This window comes from Passer domesticus, chromosome 2 (assembly GCF_036417665.1).
Source record: "Passer domesticus isolate bPasDom1 chromosome 2, bPasDom1.hap1, whole genome shotgun sequence".
Taxonomy (NCBI): domain Eukaryota; kingdom Metazoa; phylum Chordata; class Aves; order Passeriformes; family Passeridae; genus Passer; species Passer domesticus.
In genome coordinates, this window is record NC_087475.1 from 83735508 (window position 1) to 83756035 (window position 20528).

The following is a 20528-nucleotide window of genomic DNA, read 5'->3' on the forward strand; positions in this document are numbered from 1 at the left end:
CTTTCCATAAAGTGTTGCCTGATGGTTCTCGTGTTTGTATATCAAATTGTCAACTTATTTCTTCTTGATTAGATCTTATCACAGGTTCCAATGCCACTGCAGCCCCCAACATTGCCAGAGAATAGAATTGCAGTACACCAAGATGCTCTCCACCAGCACTTCTAGAAGATATAGAGCGTCAGAACACTAAACCCATTACCAAATAATATTACAATCCTCCAACAAAATTATGGAGAATTTGTATTTGAAAGTCCACCCATCATAGGCCTTCAATATCACACCCAGAAGGCTAACAGAAAGAGTATGTGAGAAGAGATAGGTGTCCCTAAAAACAAAGGGACCTCACAAGGAAGTGCCAAAACTTATGTCTCAAGCCTTTTAATAAGGCACTCACCCTACCATAATTAAGTAAACTCATTTACACTAACCATTATTTTGAAAATTGTGTTGAAAAACCCATCTAATTGAAAGTATAGTAACACTCATCAAGTCAGTTAAAAACATGTGTAGAAATAAATCAAGGACATTAATTGATTAACGCAGTAAGCAAATGGTGATATGCTAGCTGGAGAGGGATAATTTCTACATTGTGCAATCATGGCAGATTCTTACTGACTCTATTCTTAGAACCATTTTTCTTTAACACCAAGGCTGTTTGTTTTTTTCCCCAAAATGTGTACACCTGTCCATGTGTTTCTCATTCCATGAGATGCAAAGCATTCGTGCACTGCTAAAGGGAAAAAGTCAATAAATGTAACAAGATAGCACTGGTCTAGAATTCAACCTTGAGATATAAAAGTAGACATAATTTGATTGTAATAGATAGATTATTAAACAGGATCCTGCATATATAGGATTTGAATATACGCAGGAATTCCTATTAATTTTTGCTCATTTGCATTGGTTTAACCTGGGCAGCTCTGTGGTATCACAACATTAAAGCTTTTCTTTGTCCATACAATGTTTAGAACAATGGGGCCCTGCACTGCTATCAGAGCCCCTAGGTAATACTGTAACCTAAATTATCATCATCATCATTCAGATTGAATTAAGAGGCTTGGAAAGAATATGCATCTAGGGAGGAATCTCCAGACCAGTCTAGCTTAGATCATTACTAAGAGCTACAATGAGAAGGGCAGTGGCACATCTGCTTTGATGTATTCAGGAGCGGGAAGGACTGCACTAACCTGGTCAAAAATCTTGATGTAGCAAAGATAAGACAATCTGAGATATGCTATAGCATGTTGCTACAGAATGGATGAATTTCATCCTCTCCCACACCTCTCATTTTCTTATCAGATGAGATTCTCAAAAAGAATTTAAAAGGGTTTGTGACTTACAGTTCTTTGAAAATCAAAGGGAGATGTATTCCTGCCTAAATTAGACTGAAACCTACTTTTCCCAAAAGCCTGAATATAAAAGAATCCAGCTTTTCAAGATTATATATAAACACCATCGTCACCCCTGGGTTTAACAGTGTTTGGGAAAATTTTGTACTTATCCACCCACACATGATCTAACTGAAGTCTGCAGAGTGTTCACCCACAGACGGATATGACCCACTGTGTTTGTATCCAAAATGGTGGAGCAATACTAACAAACCCAAAATTTCACCCGGAGCTGTCCAGCAGAAATCATTTGAGGGCTGCTATTTTTGTTCAAGTTTCTTCCCTGTAATTCCCAGAGGCATTGCAATGAGCAGCTCCTTTGAATATTAAATTATTGAAGTTCAGAAGAATTTAATTAGTATCTCACCTACTTACCATCTTGCAATGATGCCTCTCCTACAATTATGGTACTACATTACAAGCAATTTCAGCTTAATTGAATAACTGGAATAAAAACTGGGTTCCAATTGCCAGAATTACCTGTATTAAGATAGCTATAACTGACTTAAAAGCCAGTAAATGTGAGATGATCTCTATGCATGCAGGTTTACAGCAGATTCTCTAGTATTCAGCCTTAATATTTAGCCTTAATATTACCATATTCACCCTAGTATTACCATATTGTCAAAAGAAATATGTTTAAACAACATTGCAGACATGTCAGTTTTCTGGGTATGAGCAGTTGAATAATCTCAAAGTCAAATCAGGCTGCAAGGTAGCAAAATGTAGGCTCTAAAATCTTTTCAAATATTTTAACAGTTTGTGCCTTTTTCTCCCCAGCTGCACATGCCTACGTGTATTTCAGCCACTGACTGCCAGACTCTTTTCTCACAGTTCCTCACATTCATATTATTTGTAAAATACATTTTCTCACAAAGCCTTGTACTGGAAGCAAGAAAGAAAAAAAAAATTTGCAGGGACAGTGAGAGTGAGAGAAAAAGAGCAATGGGACAAAACCCAAATTGTATTTTCCTCAGCCTGTTTCTCTACCCTGCTGCATTTCGTGTGGCTCCAAGCTGGCTCAGATCCCCTTTGGTTTGAGATAATGACCTGGCATAGAAGTCAGCTGCTGAGTCATACTGCTTCAGCAGGATGCGAAAAGAAAGTATGAGAAAAAAAGGTTGGTGATAAAGTCAGGATATGAAAGGTGGAAAGCCACAGATGTGTGCTTCCAATGGCTCTTTCCTCCAGTTGAGTACAGAGAGTTTCTAAGTCATTCTGCTCTGAAAGGTAAACCTATTCAGGGAAACACAGAGCCATTAAGGTTGGAAAAGATCTCTTAAGATCAACCCTGACACCATCAGGTCCACTACTAAACCATGTCCCCTTGTGCCACATTTACAAGTACATGGTTTTTTAAACACTTCCAAGGATGGCAATTCCAACACTTCCCTGGGCAGTCTGTTCCAATCCTTGACCACCCTTTCAGTGGCAAAGTTTTTCCAATATCCAGACATTAGGAAATACCTATCCAGCTTCTCTGTATGCTGCATTTTAAGAAGAGTTTGATGTTGGAGTCTTCAAATGAGGAAGGCACAGCCCCTAAACAAAGGCATACACAGTCCACCAAAGGCATAGGTGTGGAAATTCCCAGTACACAAAGTAATGAAGGAGAATAGGAGAGATAAACTATGTTGTTCAAAGTAATTCAAACACTCCACCTCTCTAGTAGCTATAACAGACTGACATATTGGTGCTCTACAGCTTTGCTCAAGACAGCTTTTCCTCTGTTTAGAAACATCACTAGAACAGGTTCCCCAAGGAAATGGTTACAGCACCAAGTGTTGCAGAGTTCAAGATGTGCTTGGAAAATGCTCTCAGGCACATGGTGTGATTCTAGGGATTGTCCTGTACAGGGCCAGAAGTTGAACTTGATGATCCCTGAGGATTCCTCCCAACACAGTATAGTCTATGATTCTGTGGTAAATACTGATGTGATGCTCTGCCTGGTTGACTGTTGCCTTTTTTGATAGATTCAGCTTTATTTTTTTTTTTTAAAGTCTTTGAGGTACAAGTGTTTAGTAGTCCTTCTGCCCTACTTTGAACTTCAAAACAGAGACAGGATTAAAATTCCCGAAGCCCAGTATCTTTAGGAGAGAGTAGGTGAACAGCATGTTCAGAAATGGAAATCTGTCTTAGGTATTTTAACCTAAGCCAAATTTCAGACATTTGCTGACATTACAGGTATTAGAAAAGTATAGGTAGTACAGAAACACCCTTGGGTGCACTTTACTGTTCCCATTCATATTTGCCTTAAGTAGATATCAACATCTCCAGAATACCAAAAACATAATGCCTTTTCTAAACAGAAATAAAATTATGAAGATAGCAGTTAGGAAAATAACCCAGTTTCAGCTGAAATCTCTAATTCAGTTCAGATCAGCTCAATCTCTAGATTTATTGCAGTGAAAGAAACAAGCTGCCCAACAATTCCTAAAGAGGAAAGAGCAGCAATTTCAGTGTGAAACCACATGCAGGAGTGGTCTTCAGAAACTGGACTTTAACACTCCCAAAGTGTAAAGTTGATAACTTTGTGCTATTTTGGCTAATTCCCAGTAATTAATACAAGTCTTTATACTCTCATCACTGCAATTCTACTTCCCTGCTTGGCATTTGCTCATCCACTTGATCAAAGGCACAATTTGTGACTCAGACTTCAAAGTAAGAATTTGTTTATTGGCTGTAAAAAAAACATTACTCTTTTTAGCCTTTTCAATGTTGTGTAATCAATTATAATAATTTTATTAAGTCTATTATCAGGTTTAATGATCTCATTTTTTTTGAAGAAAAAACTTCAACCACTATGGGGTGATCAAATCCACTGCAGCAATTCAGGCAGATGCTTATTAAAACTGCAGTGGGAGGAAGGCTTTGAAAAAATCAGCTAGGTATACTTTCTTTGAGAATATGGTCATTTTCTGCAGAAAACATTTTAATACAAAAAGTTGACTTCTAACTCTTATCTATGTAAAAGTCTCATTCTGTTCAGATTTGGAAGATAGGTGCAATTTGGTGTTCATGAGTTTGTTGGTTAAGAAATTGATTGCAGTTTCTTTGTCTCACAGTTTCCCTAAGTATTAATAGAATAAAAGCTGCCCAGAGTGCTGCCATTTCAGTGGGCAACTGAGATCCACTAGACTTGATAATATTCAACTGTATTTCACGTTGCCTTTGTTCAGGGGGAAGAGAGTCCACCTTTCAGGAGCAAGAAAAGAAAGAAAACCTGTTCTTAAAGTCTATGTGCAACAAAGACTAGACAGACAGTGCTGTGCTCCTGCTCTCCAAAGCAGCCAAGAAGCAAAAGGATCAATAAGAGTGCAGTTGTCTTGTACAGGAGGGCATCAATCATTACACGTTCACAAATTTGGTACAAATTTGTACTTCATGGGTGGCTTGAAGGATTAATAAGATCCTTGTGTATGTGTAGGAATGGAAATAAGAGAAATATAAGAGAAGGAGAAATACAGGAATGGATCCTGAAGGAAACTCAGAAAAAGGAACAGGGAAAAGTTACTGAGTAACTATGGAAAAAAGAAACAATGCCATGTGAAAGGAAAGACAACGCTGTGAAAAATGAAGTTAGTAAACAATGCAGATCTTAAAAAAGCCACCTGAGTCATCAAGACTGCTGACTATTTTTTTGACATTATTCCCAATTGCATCAGCTTCAGTAACAATTTTAAAAGACTATTGAAAAGCAAGTAACATGATCTGAAACAGATTGAAAGGAACCAAATGGAAAAAGGCGTTTCCCATTTAAAATATTTTTGAGAGAGATCTTCTCTTTTGAGAAGTCTCAATTAGCCATTGAAACCAAGATGACAGAATCTCAGAACCACAGAATGGTTTGGGTTGTAATGGACATTAAAGATCATTAAGTTCCAAGTTCCCTGCCATGGGCAGGGAGATGATGTCACACAATAATAAGGTTGTGAAGATGTCACATAATAACGACCTCATAAACTTATTTAGACTAGATTCTTGAAAGGAGTTGGAAAGCAACAGCTAGTTCAGAAAGATTTTTCTTTTAAATGTCAAAAATCTGATTTTTTTCACAGCTCCATAGTCCACAAAACTACATTGCAGCAAGATTAAATAAGAGCTATAAGAAATAGGAATTTAAAATTTTTGGAAATAGCTAAAGCACTTCTTAGTCAAGCTGCCAAGATACTCTTTCATAAGGTTTGACTAAAGAGATTCTGTTCTCTTCATCCTGAAGGCTGCAGCTATCCAGAGCTCCCGGAACTGCAAACTTCTGCTTTCTTTTACACCTGGTACTGACAAAAGCCAGAACACTTTTGATGTGTCACACCATCAGATGTATAAACACATGTATCTTCTACTGACTGAGTGAATTATCAGTATATTCCTCAGTGAAAAAGTATCATGGAACTTGAGTGCTTCATTTAAATTGTAGAATACATTCCCAAGTGTCAGAAGTAGCCAAAGTCTGACAGAAGGGCATTTCAGCTACCGAGCTTAGGGAAACAACTGGTGTTAAACCTGTCTGACATATCTGAGAAAAATCCCTCCTGTTACAGTCTGACTAATAACACCAAGATGCTTTATTGCACTTTTCAGCAGTAGGTCACAAAACACTTTGGAAAGGTGGCAAACATCATTACAGATACTTTACATATATTCTAGTATTTCTATACTTGGAGAAAAGAACTGGCAGAACATACAAATCCTATGTTCATAGCATCTAGAAGCTATTCCATGGATTTATTGCATATATTTAATGTATTTTAGATGGGAGAAAAAAAACCAAACAAGTTCTTTATAACAGTCCATCTCTCAGTATTTTTTATACTCTATGAGTATTTCACATGGCCAACACATTAAGGGTAAAACAACTCATAAAATTACAGGGAAGCAAGGAATAAGTAGTACTATGCAAAGCATTAGAGAAAGACAATGAAAGAAAAGGATTCTTGGAATTTCTTATTTACTTGATTATCTGTGAGCAACATGGTCTGGAATATCTGCAATATACCAGGCTTCACTCTCCCCCACAAAAAAAAAAAAAAAAAACCAAAAAACAAAACAAAACAAAACAAAAAAAAACCAAACAAACAAAAAAATCCCAAAACAAAACAAAAATATCCTCAAAATCAACCCAAAAAAGATGCTCAGAACAAGACTATTATTAAAAAGAAACCTGCTATTCAAAAAGAATAAAAGATATATCAGCTAATTAATACTAATGGATAAAGTACCCAGAAGATCAAGAACACAGAAAATCTCCTGAAACAGCAATTCAGATTAACATTTGAAAAGACCTTCAATACCTAGGAGGCCCATATAAAGTAAACAGGGTCCATAGCCTCAAAATATTTTCAAATTCCTTTGAAAATTCCTGTCTTCATTCTTCAGGCAAGTCTAACAACACATAGTGCACTAGTAGATACTGTCAGAGCTTGCTCTGCTTGTGTCCATCAGAGGACAACATTTATTTTGCCAAAAAAATGAAGGATTGCAATGCCTGAGGTTTGCTTTAAGTTGCTGAGATTTCTCCAATTAAATCACCCACTGACAGAAGCAATTTTATTTGGTTTCTTTTTTCTTCTGTCAGAAGGTAGAAAGATAACGAGATACTGTCTGCAACTACATAAATCATGTGGAAAGCCATCAATCAGAAAACCAAGGCAAAACATCAAGCACACAAAACAATGGGTTTAGCTGTGATGACAAAGCCAGAAAAAATGTTCTTCACTAATAACTGTTCTTCACTGTTATATTCAATTTTTGCACCATTTTAGGAATTTCTTTAGAGTAAGACAAGGACTCAGAAATTAAAGATGCTCCTGCCCACATGAAAATGAGACACAAAATATTACTCAAAATGCAAATCCATAAGCTGCTTATTTTGCCTTGAAACATAATAAAATAAAATAAAATCAAAATTCAGAGCTACTTTTGCCACTTCCTTTAGAGGAGGAACAGGCACAGGCACATTTGTGAGCTTCCTTTGTCTCTTTCTAATCCAATTGCATTTTTATATTAAAAAACATAGATTACAGATACAGATGTATGATATATGCTTAACTGCTGTTACAGCAGGAGATAAGAGAAAAGCAGTACATCATTAAACATGTAACAAGTGTTGTGTCTTAATGAAGCAACCTACTGAATATTCAGTGGAATCCACGGACGGACTGACTGCAGCATGGGGCTTTGCCAGTGACTGCATACTGAAAAGGAGAGAGCGGGGAAAAGAAGGACAAAACAAAACCAAAACACAAAAGCTAGGAAGCTATCTGGGCAGTGATCAAAAGTATTCTTATAAGATCATTGCTACTGGGCTCAGCCACCCTGGGAATAAAAAATGCTTCATGCAGATTAGCTATACTTATGAAATGTAGTCAGTGCAAGCAAAGAAAAGGATGCAAGATTAAATTTTAGATGGCTCGTTAATATATTCATGCATACATTAATATGTCCTCTATATAACCCCAATTAATTTTGTAACTGCAAGAGAAAACTTCAGACTGCTGTTCCTGACATGTAACAAAGCCTCAGCCTCTCTCAGTCATCCACAGCTTTTAAAGAGCCTCTGAAATGCAGCATCTTTGCTCGGGAAGAACAGCCTGTGCTGTGACACTGCCTCAACTCTTTGTCACACCTCAGCCACAGAAATTAAAGCAAACTCAACCTTTGTTTTTTTTTTATTTTCTTCCCTATTTGAACTTCATCTCTATCATAGGGTTCTTCCCCAGTAATAGGAATTAAGGGATCTCAGCAGCTCTGGAAAAATAAATGTGGTTTCTTGCCACAGACAAGAAAACCGAAACACCAGGAACTACTTTTACACATCCCCTGAAAAGAACAGGAACTACTTTTACATAGGGCTGTCAGGCGCAGTAATGCTGAAAGCTGCAACAATCAGCTTTCTCTGTGCAAACCTGGTTCCCTGGAAGCTAGGGGTATTTACACTGCCTGGGCAGAGGACTTCCCTGCAATTGCTAAACCTGGTCTAGTGGAAGGTGTCCCTGCCTAAGGCAGGGGGTTGGAATTAGATCATCTGTAAGGTCCCTTTCAACCCAAACCATGCTGTGGTTCTGTGTTTTAAAACAGCTACGCAGGTCTGTGGAGTGAATTTCCTTATACTGTTTTCCAGCTCTGGGCAGCAACACCTCAATTTTATTTACAGGTCACACGACCCACTGCAACATCAGGAGAGCCCTGGTCTTTGTTGTTTTCACAGCACCCATGACCAGTGCATGACTTTGGTCTTTATACAAAGTTCACTATCAAAAAAATAGTCGAAAAGTTTGTTGAATTGTGAAATGAGACTGTTCTATCTGGGGGGAAAAAAAAAAAAAAAAAGCGCTATATAATATTTTGACCTTATTTATCCAAATTGTCTTCAGAACTCAATTTTTACTGAAGTCAATGTTAATTCATGAAATAAATAGCTCTTGCCTAATTTACATTTTTAGACACAAAAATTATTCTTTATGACAGCTTCCAGGAAGCTCGGGCTAATACATTTTTCACAGAATCATTAATCATCCAGGCTCATCCTCAGAGCCTTTTTCCCCATCTTTGCTAATTTGTCAGACAAGCACAGCAACCACTGTAGTGAGGTCTGACTCACACCTGGACAGGAAAGCTTCAGAGGTGGGGAAAAAGCTGTTTCATTACAGACAGGAAAGGGCGAGTGACAGATTCCAGAAGCCTTCACAGAATGACCTTCCTGCACTAGGGAGGATAAAAAGAATGATGGGCATTCAAGGGATACTGCACACTCACTAGGAGATAGGAATTGGGAAAGAGAGACATCTGCCTTGGAGCAGAAACAAAACAGTCTTCCCACACTAGACACAAAGAGCCTCATAGAATCTTCCGGTCACTTATGATGTGAAGGGCTCTGTATTGGGTCCATCCTGTTTAATAACTTTACTGATGATCTGGATGAGGGGACCAAGTGTAAATTTGCAGATGACACCAGTATGAATGAGAGGTAGATTTGCTGGAGGGTAGGAAGGCTCTGAATGGGAAACTGCTCAGGCTGGATTGATGAGCTGAGACCAACAGCATGAAGTTTTATAAGATCCTGCCCTTAGGGCACAACAATCCCAGGCAGGGATATAGGCTGGGGGGAAAATGGCTGGAAAGCTGCCCAGTGAAAAGGACCTGGGAGAGCTGGTCAACAGCTGAACACGAGCCAGCAGTGCCCAGGTGGCCAGGAAGGCCAGTGACATCCTGGCCTGGATCAGCAATGGTGTGGCCAGCAGGAGCAGGGCAGGGACTGTCCTCTGTACTGGGCACTGGTGAGGCCTCATCTCAAATCCTGTGTTCAGTTCTGGGCCTCTCACCACAAGAAGGATATTGAGGGGCTGGAGCATCTCCAGAGAAGGGCAACGGAGCTGGGGAAGGGTCTGGAGCACAAGTCTGGTGAAGAGTGGCTGAGGGAGCTGGGGATGTTTAGCCTAGAGAAAAGCAGGACCAGAGGTGACCTTCTCACTCTGTACAATACCTGAAAGGAGGTCAAAGTCAGGTGCTGATTGGCCTCTTCTCCCAGGCAACTGAACCTGTGCCACAGGAGATTCAGGTTGGATATTAGGCTGAATTTCTTCATGAAAGGGTTGTTAAACATTGGAATGAACTTCCCAGGGAAGTGGTAGTGTCACCATCTCTGGAGGTGTTCAAGAAATGACTGGATGTGACACTTCTAGTTGACAAGGTGGTGATCTGTCAGAGACTGGACTCCATGATCTCAGAGGTCTTTTCCAGCCTAAATGATTCTGTGATACTATGACTCAAGTAATGGGCAAGACAGGGTTTCCTGCCATTAAAAAAAAATTATCTATGTGCTCTGGCATTGGGAGACACAGCCCTCCTCCTGTAATGCAATTTGTACAAATGCCAAGGTGTGGATAACCTTAACTTTGTAGACTGCTGAGTCCATTTGTTCCATGTGGAGATGGTTTTTCTCCTCTCTCCACTGGAAAGTCATTCCATCAATACTGACTTTCTGCAAGCTGTCAGCAACCCAGCTGAGCTGCAGGACAATATCCTGGGACAGAAATAAAAGGACTAACAGCCAGTGTGGCCCCTTCCAGAAAATGAGGATATCAAAGATGAGGCAACTGAAGATGATCATTACTGATTATTCCTGTTTGAAAGTAACTTAGCTCAGGATAGTTATTTACCTGGTTACTTGTTTTTGCTCAATTCCTACTGATGTTTACAGTTGAACCTGGCATTAAATTAGGAAATGGAGATAGCTGGAATAGCCTGACATTTAGAATGTCCAGAAAGCAAAGGAGATGCAAGATCCTTATACAGATTTTTACTTTTCAGCTTATCTTAACAAAGTGGAGTATACTGAACAACAAAAATAAATCTAGCATCACAATAATACTAGAAAGATTCATTTAGGAGCCAGAGTTATCATTCATTTAATGAACACTGATTAGCTCTATTCCTGGGAGGAAGGGGAAGAGGCACATGTTTAATTTAGAGACAGAACTTGCGCCTCTGATTTTCAGGTACAGTTGTGTTGAATTCAGATTTCCCAAAACACCAGGGATTCATAAGGCACTTTTTACTGAATTAGTACTTTCTAAGGCATCTAAGAAAACCCTCAATAGTATAGCATGAAGCTTTACAGATGCAGACCAAAGAATTCTGAGCTTACTACACCATCTCCTGTCAAACAAGGGGAAGTGCAAGAAAATTATTTTAAATTCCCTTTCCATTACACTACAGACTTTTTTCCTTTAAGAGATAATTAAAAGGCAATTCCATTACCTTCATAAGTCGAAAAGAACATTTATTATCTTAATATGGCAACTCTAACAAAACTTCTGCAATGCTAGCGTTTTCCCAAATGTTAATACATCCACATAACTGAAAACTTCCTTCACAACTTCAGTGTTTGACATTCAAAGTTGCTTAAGCTGTTGAAAATTTTATCTTTTGCACTCTAATAGATCAACCTTTATCAGGAGTTTGAAGCTTTCTAAAATTAAGCATTTTTCAGAACTAAGCTGACTGCACATGAAATGCTACAGGAAAGTAGAAAAGCAAAGTTAATGCAAAATACAATAAGGTGAAGAAGTAAAAAAGACAGGGAAAATAAAAGAAGATCTGGTTTGCGGAAAAACTGCTCATGCTCATTATTTTCTACTGAAAGGGAGTACTCTGGCTAGTGCATACTAGATTTTAGGTACTTGGAAGATAAGAAAATATGCCTACCTTCAATTTCAGAAAATCTATTCACATTTCTAAACAATATTTATCATAATCAGTATCTGTGTGTCTCAAAGAGATTTTCAGAATGTATGAGGACCACACTTCTTATTATTCAGCACATGAAACAAGTGCAAGGGTGTTGAAGGAAATAAGTTTTATGTTTTGGTTTCCAAAACAACTTCCTGAGGCAATCAATAATCATAGAATCATGGAATGATAGAATGGTTGGGTTGGAAGGGATCATCTTAAAGACCATATAGTTTCAGCCCCCTGCCATGGACAGGGACACCTTCCATTAGACCAGGTTGACTAAAGCCCATCCAGCCTGGCCTTGAATATTTCCAGGGATGGGGCATCCACAGCTTCTCTGGGCAGCCTGTGCCAGTGCCTTACCACCCTCCCAGTAAAGAATTTCTTCCTAATAATAATGTAATAACAATGAGCTTCACAAAGGTGTTTCTGGACAAAGACATCAAGCCACCCAATCTGAAATATGAAATTACTGCCAAATTCTTTAAGAATGTGTATACTTCAAAAATTAATATGCATCTGTTCTATGCAAACATGGTCCATATCAGGCATTTTGAATCATGGGTGTAATAAAAATATGGTCTGAATCTTTCCATTCTGAGTGTCAGAAAATGTTTCAAGAACCCCTGGAATGTTTTACCTGGAGATGTACACAGGGGAATTAACAGGCCCATGATTTCTCTGCTTGAACTTCAACCATCCTGTAACGATGCAAGCCTGTTCTCAGGCTGGCAAGGTGGATTGTGGATGCAAACTGAGATGTTCCCTGAGAACTGGGGAGCAGGGTGATCTCAGCAAGCAGTCAGCATGCACAGACAAGGTGTAACACCTACGGCTTCCACAGATGGCTGTGAGCACTGGTCAGTTGTGAGGGCCAGAATCAGCCAGCCCAAGGGGAGGTTTTATAACTGCATGATCTTTGCAGATTTCTTTCGAAATGAACAAAAATATATGGGAATAAGCAACTCTTTTATTCTGCCAAAGTCAAGTCACTTAGGAAAAGTGATGTGATTAGGATGGCCATGTGGCTTGGTCTTGGGACAACATTTTGGTTCCAAAGCATCTTAACTAGATTATTTTTATGCTGAAACATTTTCCTTTTATGATATTACTTCAAAACAAATATTGGGTAATCATCCTGTCATCAGGGCACCATGCAGCCACTAAACACAAAAGACTGCTTCAAAACTTGCTGGAGAGGTGCAGCCTGGTGCTGCAGTCCCTATGGAGAAATTCAGGCAGTAAAATGCAGCCAGGCAGTGACTTAACCTCACCCAGCCAGGCAGCCAACGTGCATGTTGGCCTGGGTGAGTGATCAGATGGACAGTCCTAATGGCACACAGGATATGATGTGATCCCTGGCTCAGTGTAAGGGAACTTCCCAGTCTGACCATTCATAGACTCTAACAGTCACATTCCCAGCACCAGAAACTGCATCAAATGCATTTCTCAGCACTTGGTACAAGCAGACTCATGATTTTCACGCACACATGTATTCCCTTTTCACCAAATTCTCTGACCTGTACCCAGAAAAGTGAGGCAGAACAAGTCAAAAGCTCTTGGTGGAGTTTCCTGACAGTGTTATTCTGCTGCAACTGCCAGTGTCTTCTCACTCCTAAGAAAGTACCTGACAATATTTGGACCACAGTACTTGTTATTTCTCCTCAGAGCAGGATTCCAGCAGTTACACTTCTCACAGGAGTCAATGAAATATTTAAATTGTAGGCATTGTTTTCCAGTTAGGCTTTAAGAATCCAGTCTTTTACATTTCCCTAGGAAGGTGTGCTATGGATAGAGAGGCAGTTTTCACCATTATTCAGTGCAGCCATATTCATATAATACTGCTGAGAAGACGGCAGAATACATAATGATATCAGGCTATAGGTTAGAAAGTCTGTAATTCAAGACAATAACCCATTTTGACTAGATTTTGGAGTGTTTACAGTACTATTGCTCAACTATGTGCAAGTCACTGTGACCACAAGCTTCTGAACAGGGATTTCGGTCAACTGCCAAGAGTAAAAGTGAATCCAAAGCAGGTGTTTCAGAGAGGAAGGGCAACACAATGCCATGAGCTCTAGCAGAAGAATTTCTCCAGCCTCCTGAGCTAATTCACTGCTGAAGGTTAAAAGATGGGACATAGACAGCAGGGGAAAGAAAGCAGGAACTTCAAAGCCATTTGAAGAGACAAACAGCTAAATTTAGATGAAATGGCAGGCATGAGACTATTAAGTAGCAGATATGACATGGTGAATCTGAAGAAAAGAAGGGAAAGGGACAGAGTCAAAGACAAAAATTCTTATGCTGAAGGGAGAACTTGCATGAGACACTGATTTCCAACAGGAAATACTATACAGCTCCTGTCCTACCATCACTTCATAAAACAGCAGCAGACAACTTTCTCCTGTTACAAGAACAAATAACACTGGGAGCTGTTTCAAGGCAATTGTGCATGTCTGGGGACACTCTTCACATCACAACAAGCTTTTTGACATCATTGCTACACCCTCATCTTGGATTATGTAGCCTTACTTGAAAGTCTCCAAATGTAAAGAATAATGTCTGGTTTTGACCTTCATGAACAAGAAACACCACTGTAATCACAATACTCAAGGAGTCCTAGAGGAACAGGGATGTTTCCTTTCCAGGCCCGGAATTGCTCGGTCTGTGATTGTTCCCTGATGCTAGACAGAGGCCTCATGGAGGTAATCCTTTCCAAATAACTAAAGTGATAGCCTCAGAACAAGATTACCTACCACTGCTTGGTACTATTGGCTTCTGCAGAAAAAGTTAGGTAAGTAACCCAGAAAGTTGCTAAAACCTGAAAAGACAAACATCATACAAACTAAACACAGGACCAACAAGAGCAAAGGACAAAGATTCATTTGCATGGCTATTCCATGAAGGCTCAATGAACACCAGCTATAGTCACATCAATCTTTAATAATAAACACTTCCTTTCACTTGTAACCATGCTGTAAACACTGTGCTAAGCAAGCAGTGCCCATTTCACAGGCTTTGAGCACCAGACAGAGCAAAGCCCATCTGCCTTGTTTGCTGCTTAGATAATTGCTAGAATAAAACTATTACCCAGAACATCACGGACTCTAGTAAAGAATATTATTCTTTTTTCCCCCCTTCCCAGGCCTAGTAGGAACTAAAACAGAAAACCTATCATGCTAATCACTGCCTCTATGCTCCTTCCACAAGAGAAGCTCTAGGAATATTTTCCAACCACTGCATTCTTATTAAAGGACAAATTTTCAGGAATGGATTCCTTTTTTGGTTATTTTATGGGTTCACCAGGAAGAGAAACATTTTTGCCCAGCAGGATATATCAGAGGACAACAGACCCACATACAGCTACAGCTTCTACATTTTATAAATAGTTCCCTTAGTTAACTGAAAGATATCTCTACAGCACTCTGAATTGCATCAAAACCCACAGAAAACTGCAAGTGCTTGAGCAGCAAGGATATGAATAGAGGCAAATGAGCTCCCTTTTCAGACATAACTTGTGAATTTGATATAGCTTTCTGAGAGATGAAAAAAACTAGTTACATTTACAGGGTTTTTTTTTTTAATTTCTGAACAAGGATCATCAGGAAGGGAAGTCTGCCATTTCAAAATCACCGTGATATTGAGGCTGAGAACCTGCATTATTCCTTTCACAATGTACAGAAAAACAGGCTCATTTGTCAGAAATTATTTTTACTCGAGCAAAAGCCTCACTCAAAGCAGAAAGCTCACATCTCTACACAATGCTCTGTCAACTGAACTATCACCTGCTCCACTACAGTGAGCCTTAAAAACCCACCACAGGAAAATCAATCTGCAATGACAGATTTCAGAAAGCAGCTTATCTGTTTGCACAACAAAATATGTTTCTCAGGCATTTCATGGCACGCATTTTCTCGTATTGGAGGACTAAAGCCATGAGTTGTATGGATCCTACCTTCAAAGGAGAAATGTGCGACTGTAAGACGTATCCATGGACATTCTCTATTTGAGACAGGTTCTTCTCTGACACATGAACGAGCTCTGGGCCTCTCACTTCGTGGGTTAAACGAGGCAAAGTATGGTCATGTGGCGCATCCTCATCTTGATAACGATATTTCTAGAGGAAGAAAACATCAAGGAAGAACAAATAAGCTTTTAGGAAGTAATTCCTATATTTTAGTATAATTGTGGAATAACAAAAAAAAATATGATACAGTAGACAATAATAATTGGATTTCCCAGTGTGTTCTGGAGAGAATGAGTCATTCTTTTTTACCATTGTATCAAAGAGAGAAATGTGCTAGTCACTGATACATAAGGCTTTCACCATCAAATAGACATCTGAGATGACACACTGATAATGAAAAAAAAGAGATGTTGATCAGCTAAGCTGTAGTGTCAGATCACGTTTCACATCCCTGTGTTAACAACTAATGTTCTATAGCCCTTCTCTGCAAAATACTTGAGTTATTTTCCACTTGGCAGTGTGTACTCTGATGCTGAAGAGCACACACACACTTCCACAGAGGAACAGTCTCACAGAAGATTCCCCTGCAATAAATTCTATCCCTATATCTTTCTTCTCCTTGGAAAGGCAACATGAGGAGCTTGTCCAAGATCCCACATGAAGCTTGTAACAACAAGGAATATAACCCTAAAAATGAAATTAAATTACCTGATCTGTTCCCCAGACAGAATGCTTTGTAAAAATGTGCCATCCCCTCAGCTGTGTCCTGAGGAGGGGGCTATTGGATAAAAGCCTAAGATTTACTTGTATGGCCATATAAGAAAAATAAGTCTGAAGTCCAGATACAAGAACATCCCAGAGCAGACCCCTCCATGTAGCAGACCTCTCTGCTGCTCATCCACTTCACTTTGACCACTCAGCTATGGAGTGTTATTTCATTTACGCATCCCTCCTAAGGAAACCACTCCAGTGTATTGCTGCCTTCAATCTTATGTATGGGAATGTTTCAGCAGTTGCCAATTATTTTCAGAATACACATGTGACATGATTTATTCTCTTCTTCTTTTCTGGGATATGCCTGCAGCCCTTCACATATTCACTTTTCAGATAACATAATTAATGAATACATGAAATGACTGGCACCAGCCAAATATTATTTGGGCAAGAAGCCATCAGTCTAATAGATAGTACTGCAGCCAATGTCACATTTAAGGCTTGGCACACAGATCATTTAAGCCACAAGCAATCAATTATTTTTTTTAATCGAGTGAGTACTCCTTCTAAAAAGACAACTACTCTGAGATGTCCTCTTTTAAGTGAGTCATTTGCTAAAACGTAATTAGGAGAAATACAAGCAGAATACCAGAGTCATCTCATTAACTCAGAAATGGGGAAAATGGAAATGTCCAGTGGCTACTTCTTAAGGAGAAAAGACAGCAATGAAAGAAGCCATAAGAAGCTCTATCATAGAACATAGAACCATTCAGATTGGAAAGAATCTTTAAGATCAGTGAGTCCAACCATCCAACCCAGCACTGCCAAGTCCACCACCAAACTATGTCCCCAAGTGCCACATATATGCAACTTTGAAATATCTCCAGGGATGGTGAGTCAATCCCTTCCCAGGCAGACTGTTCCAGCCCTTGACAGCCCTTTCAGTGACGAATTTTTTCCTAATATCTAATCTAAATCTCTCCTGGCACAACATGAGGTTGTTTCCTCTCAACCTATCAGTTGTTATTTGGCAAAGGGACCAACCCCCACCTCAGTACAACCTCCTTTCAGACAGTTGTAGAGAGGAATAAGGTCCCCCCCGATCCTCCTTTTCTCCAGGCTAAAGGAAGATCCTTTACCCTCACCTTCCTAGCCACTCCTCATCAGATTTGTGCTCCAGCCCCTTCCCCGGCTCCAATGCCCTTCTCTGGACATGCTCCAGCCCCTCAGTGTCTTTCTTGTAGTGAGGGGACCAAAACTGAACACAGGATTCACAGTGTGGCCACACCATTGGTGACTACAGGAGGACAATCACCGTCCTGGTCCTCCTGACAACATTTTGCAGGTACAAAAAACTATACACACACACACACATATATATATATACACACGGACTTCCCACTTCTCACAGGTTCCTGATCTTCTAGGTGGATGTGGGAGGAGTGGAGTCCCTCCCACTATAAGGATTGAGAGCTGCACTGCAAAATAGGACTTGGAGGTTCTTGTGGATGATAAGCTGGACATAAGCCAACAGTGAATGCCCAGCCCAGAAAGCTAGCCTCATCCTGGGCTGCATCAAAAGAGGAGTGGCCAGCAGGTCAAGGGATATGATTCTCACCCTGTACTCTGATCTTGTGGCACCCCACCTGGAGCACCGCATCCAGCTCTGGGGTCCTCAGCACAAGAAAGACATTCCCTTCTCTGTACCTGTTAGAACAGATCCAGTAGAGGGTTATGAATAGGATCAGAGGGACGGAGCACCTCTCCTATGAAGACAGGCTGAAAGAGCCTGGTTTTTCAGCCTAGAGAAGAGAAGGTTTCAGAGTGAGACCTTTCAGTATTGAAGGATGCTTATATAATGGAGGGAGAGGGATTTTTTATATAGGCATGTAGTGACAGGAGAAGGGAGAATGGTTTTAAACTGGAAGAGGTTTAGATTACATATTAGGAAGAAATTCTTCCTCAGTGTGACGAACCATTAGAACAGGATGAAACTTCACAGGGAGTGTGTAGATGCCCCATCCTTGTAAGGGATGTTCGAGCCTAGGTTGGATGGGGCCCTAAGCAGTTTCATTTAGTGGATGCAATCCCTACCCTTGCAGGGGGTTGAATCTTCAAGGTCCTTTCCAACTCAAACCATTTTATGATTCTATGATTCATTCTGTGTTTATATATTTATATATATGATTAATTTGATTCTATGTAATTCATATATGATTATATATACATACATTCACACACACACATATATATGTGTGTGTACATATATAACATACATGCTATTCTTGCCAGATAATTTTTGCAGTTTTACACTGCCAGAAACAGTGTGATATGGCCTTAAAGAGAGAACATCTTTTTGTTCTTACATCAGTAAGTCCTTTCCCCACCACCGCACTGCAGTGTTGCTGTTCCAGACACAGGAGCCAAAGCCCAGAGGAAATTGATTCACCCTGAGCCTCATGCTCCCAAAGAGAACACTTATGTGGATCTCTAGTGATAGACTTGCTTTATAATTTGAATTGATCTATTTATCCAATAAATGCACATTCCCAAGATAACTTCAGTAATATCCATGTTCATGCGCCATCAGCTGAAACGTTTACAGAACAGATTTCCACTCTTCTATTTGTCTTTGTCTCCCTCCTATCCCAAGCCCAGCCTCTCCTTCTTCACAAAATATGAGACTAGAGCATTTCTGGGTCAATTCTTCTATGGGTTTGCCCCATGTTCTCAGCACCAAACCCATTGATTTTCATGCATCTTTCCTCCTACAGCATCTCTTCATTGAAATGCTTTCAGCTGTGAACCAAAACAGCTTGACACAGCAAAAAGCCAGGGGTAAGGCTGAAAATACCAAACCAGAATTAAGACTCTTCTGCAGAAATGCCTCATTCTGCTCTTATGGGGTCCTGCAAATGTCCTTGAAAAAAACCCATTCCCTAGAAACCTTTCTCTAAGGACTAATTCAAATTTCTGGAGGGAAAAGCATGATTGCACGGAAATGCTACTCTTCATTTGACAAAAGAACAGGTGGATGTCTTGTGATAATTAAATTACAAATCAGTGCCTACTGCTGACAGGGTATTGTACGCTGCCAACTAGCATCAGATATTTAAAATCCTCTGTAATTACCTATAATGGGGGTGTGGAGTGCGCCGCTGTGAATTTTTAATATGAACGTGCCTTTTTATAAGAGACCATTCTCTCTGCAGTGTGAGGTTATTACAGCATCACTGCTCCTCACATCCTACTGTCTAAAGGAGCATTTCCAAGGCTGTGATTGCCGAAGAGATGTCAGCTAGACAGAACTGAAGACATGAATCCAGCAGGAGGTAATGGTCAAAAACCTTAAATTTCAACAAAGGCAGTGGTCAAGTTGCAATAGCTAGACTACTGCATTGGCATGAAAATACAGATGTTCTTGCAACCTACCTTTGACAGATTGACAGTGAATCAAGGTAACTTGGAATTTGTCATTCAATTTTGGGCCAAAGGGAACTGGTATTTTTACAAAAGTTTGTTGTTTATTTTTTCTTTTTTTTTGTTGTTACCATCAGTTTGCAGAAAATGCAAATAAAACACTTCATTTTATATCACGTCAAATTGACCTAAGCTGCTGAATGTGTCCCAGATGGAGTTGCCATTTAAAAGCTCATATCCCTGCTTCTCTACACAGCTCTTTGGCTGGGCCACACTCCAATACATCACACATTCCTGCTGCTTGCAATAAGAGGACTGCAAAAGGAGGGAGCTAAATGTGTCAGAGGAGTCATAGGGTCTGCAACACGCTGTGAAATAAACAGCCAGTGAATCCTGGTCTACAGAGATTCCTGACCTACTAGAAAACAACCTGAAATGTCAAGAGACACAGAAGGAAAGAAGCGACACTGCTTTTCACTCAGCCAAACCTTCATAGAAGATACAGCTTACAGATGTTAATAATTAAAAAAAAAAAAACCACCACATACTATGAGAAAATAACCCAGTTATGAGTGAATCTCACTCCCAATCACTCTTCACAGCCAGTGTGCTATCTAGTGGCCAGTATATTATGTTTTATCTTCGGAAACAGTAGCAATACTACCAGTTTTAGATGTTACAGTTCAGCATTTTGAGTCTCAAATACAATTTCTGTTTTACAGTCCTCCTAAGGAGGGGCCAGACTTATGCTCTTTACAAGCTGTGATTCTTCATATAACCCATTTAACAGTGAGACCACAGGGAAA

The 20528-nt window shown here is 39.7% G+C and overlaps 1 protein-coding gene across 17 annotated transcripts in view; it reads right to left on the minus strand.

Annotated features, from left to right (window-relative positions):
- Window positions 1-20528, minus strand: part of DLG2 (discs large MAGUK scaffold protein 2) — a 979322-nt gene that overhangs the window by 510328 nt on the left and 448466 nt on the right. For all 17 annotated transcript variants that reach the window (XM_064409604.1, XM_064409605.1, XM_064409606.1 and 14 more), the window contains one exon: window positions 15577-15738. In XM_064409604.1, the coding sequence (XP_064265674.1) occupies window positions 15577-15738 (162 nt within the window). The remainder of the gene's footprint in view (window positions 1-15576; window positions 15739-20528) is intronic.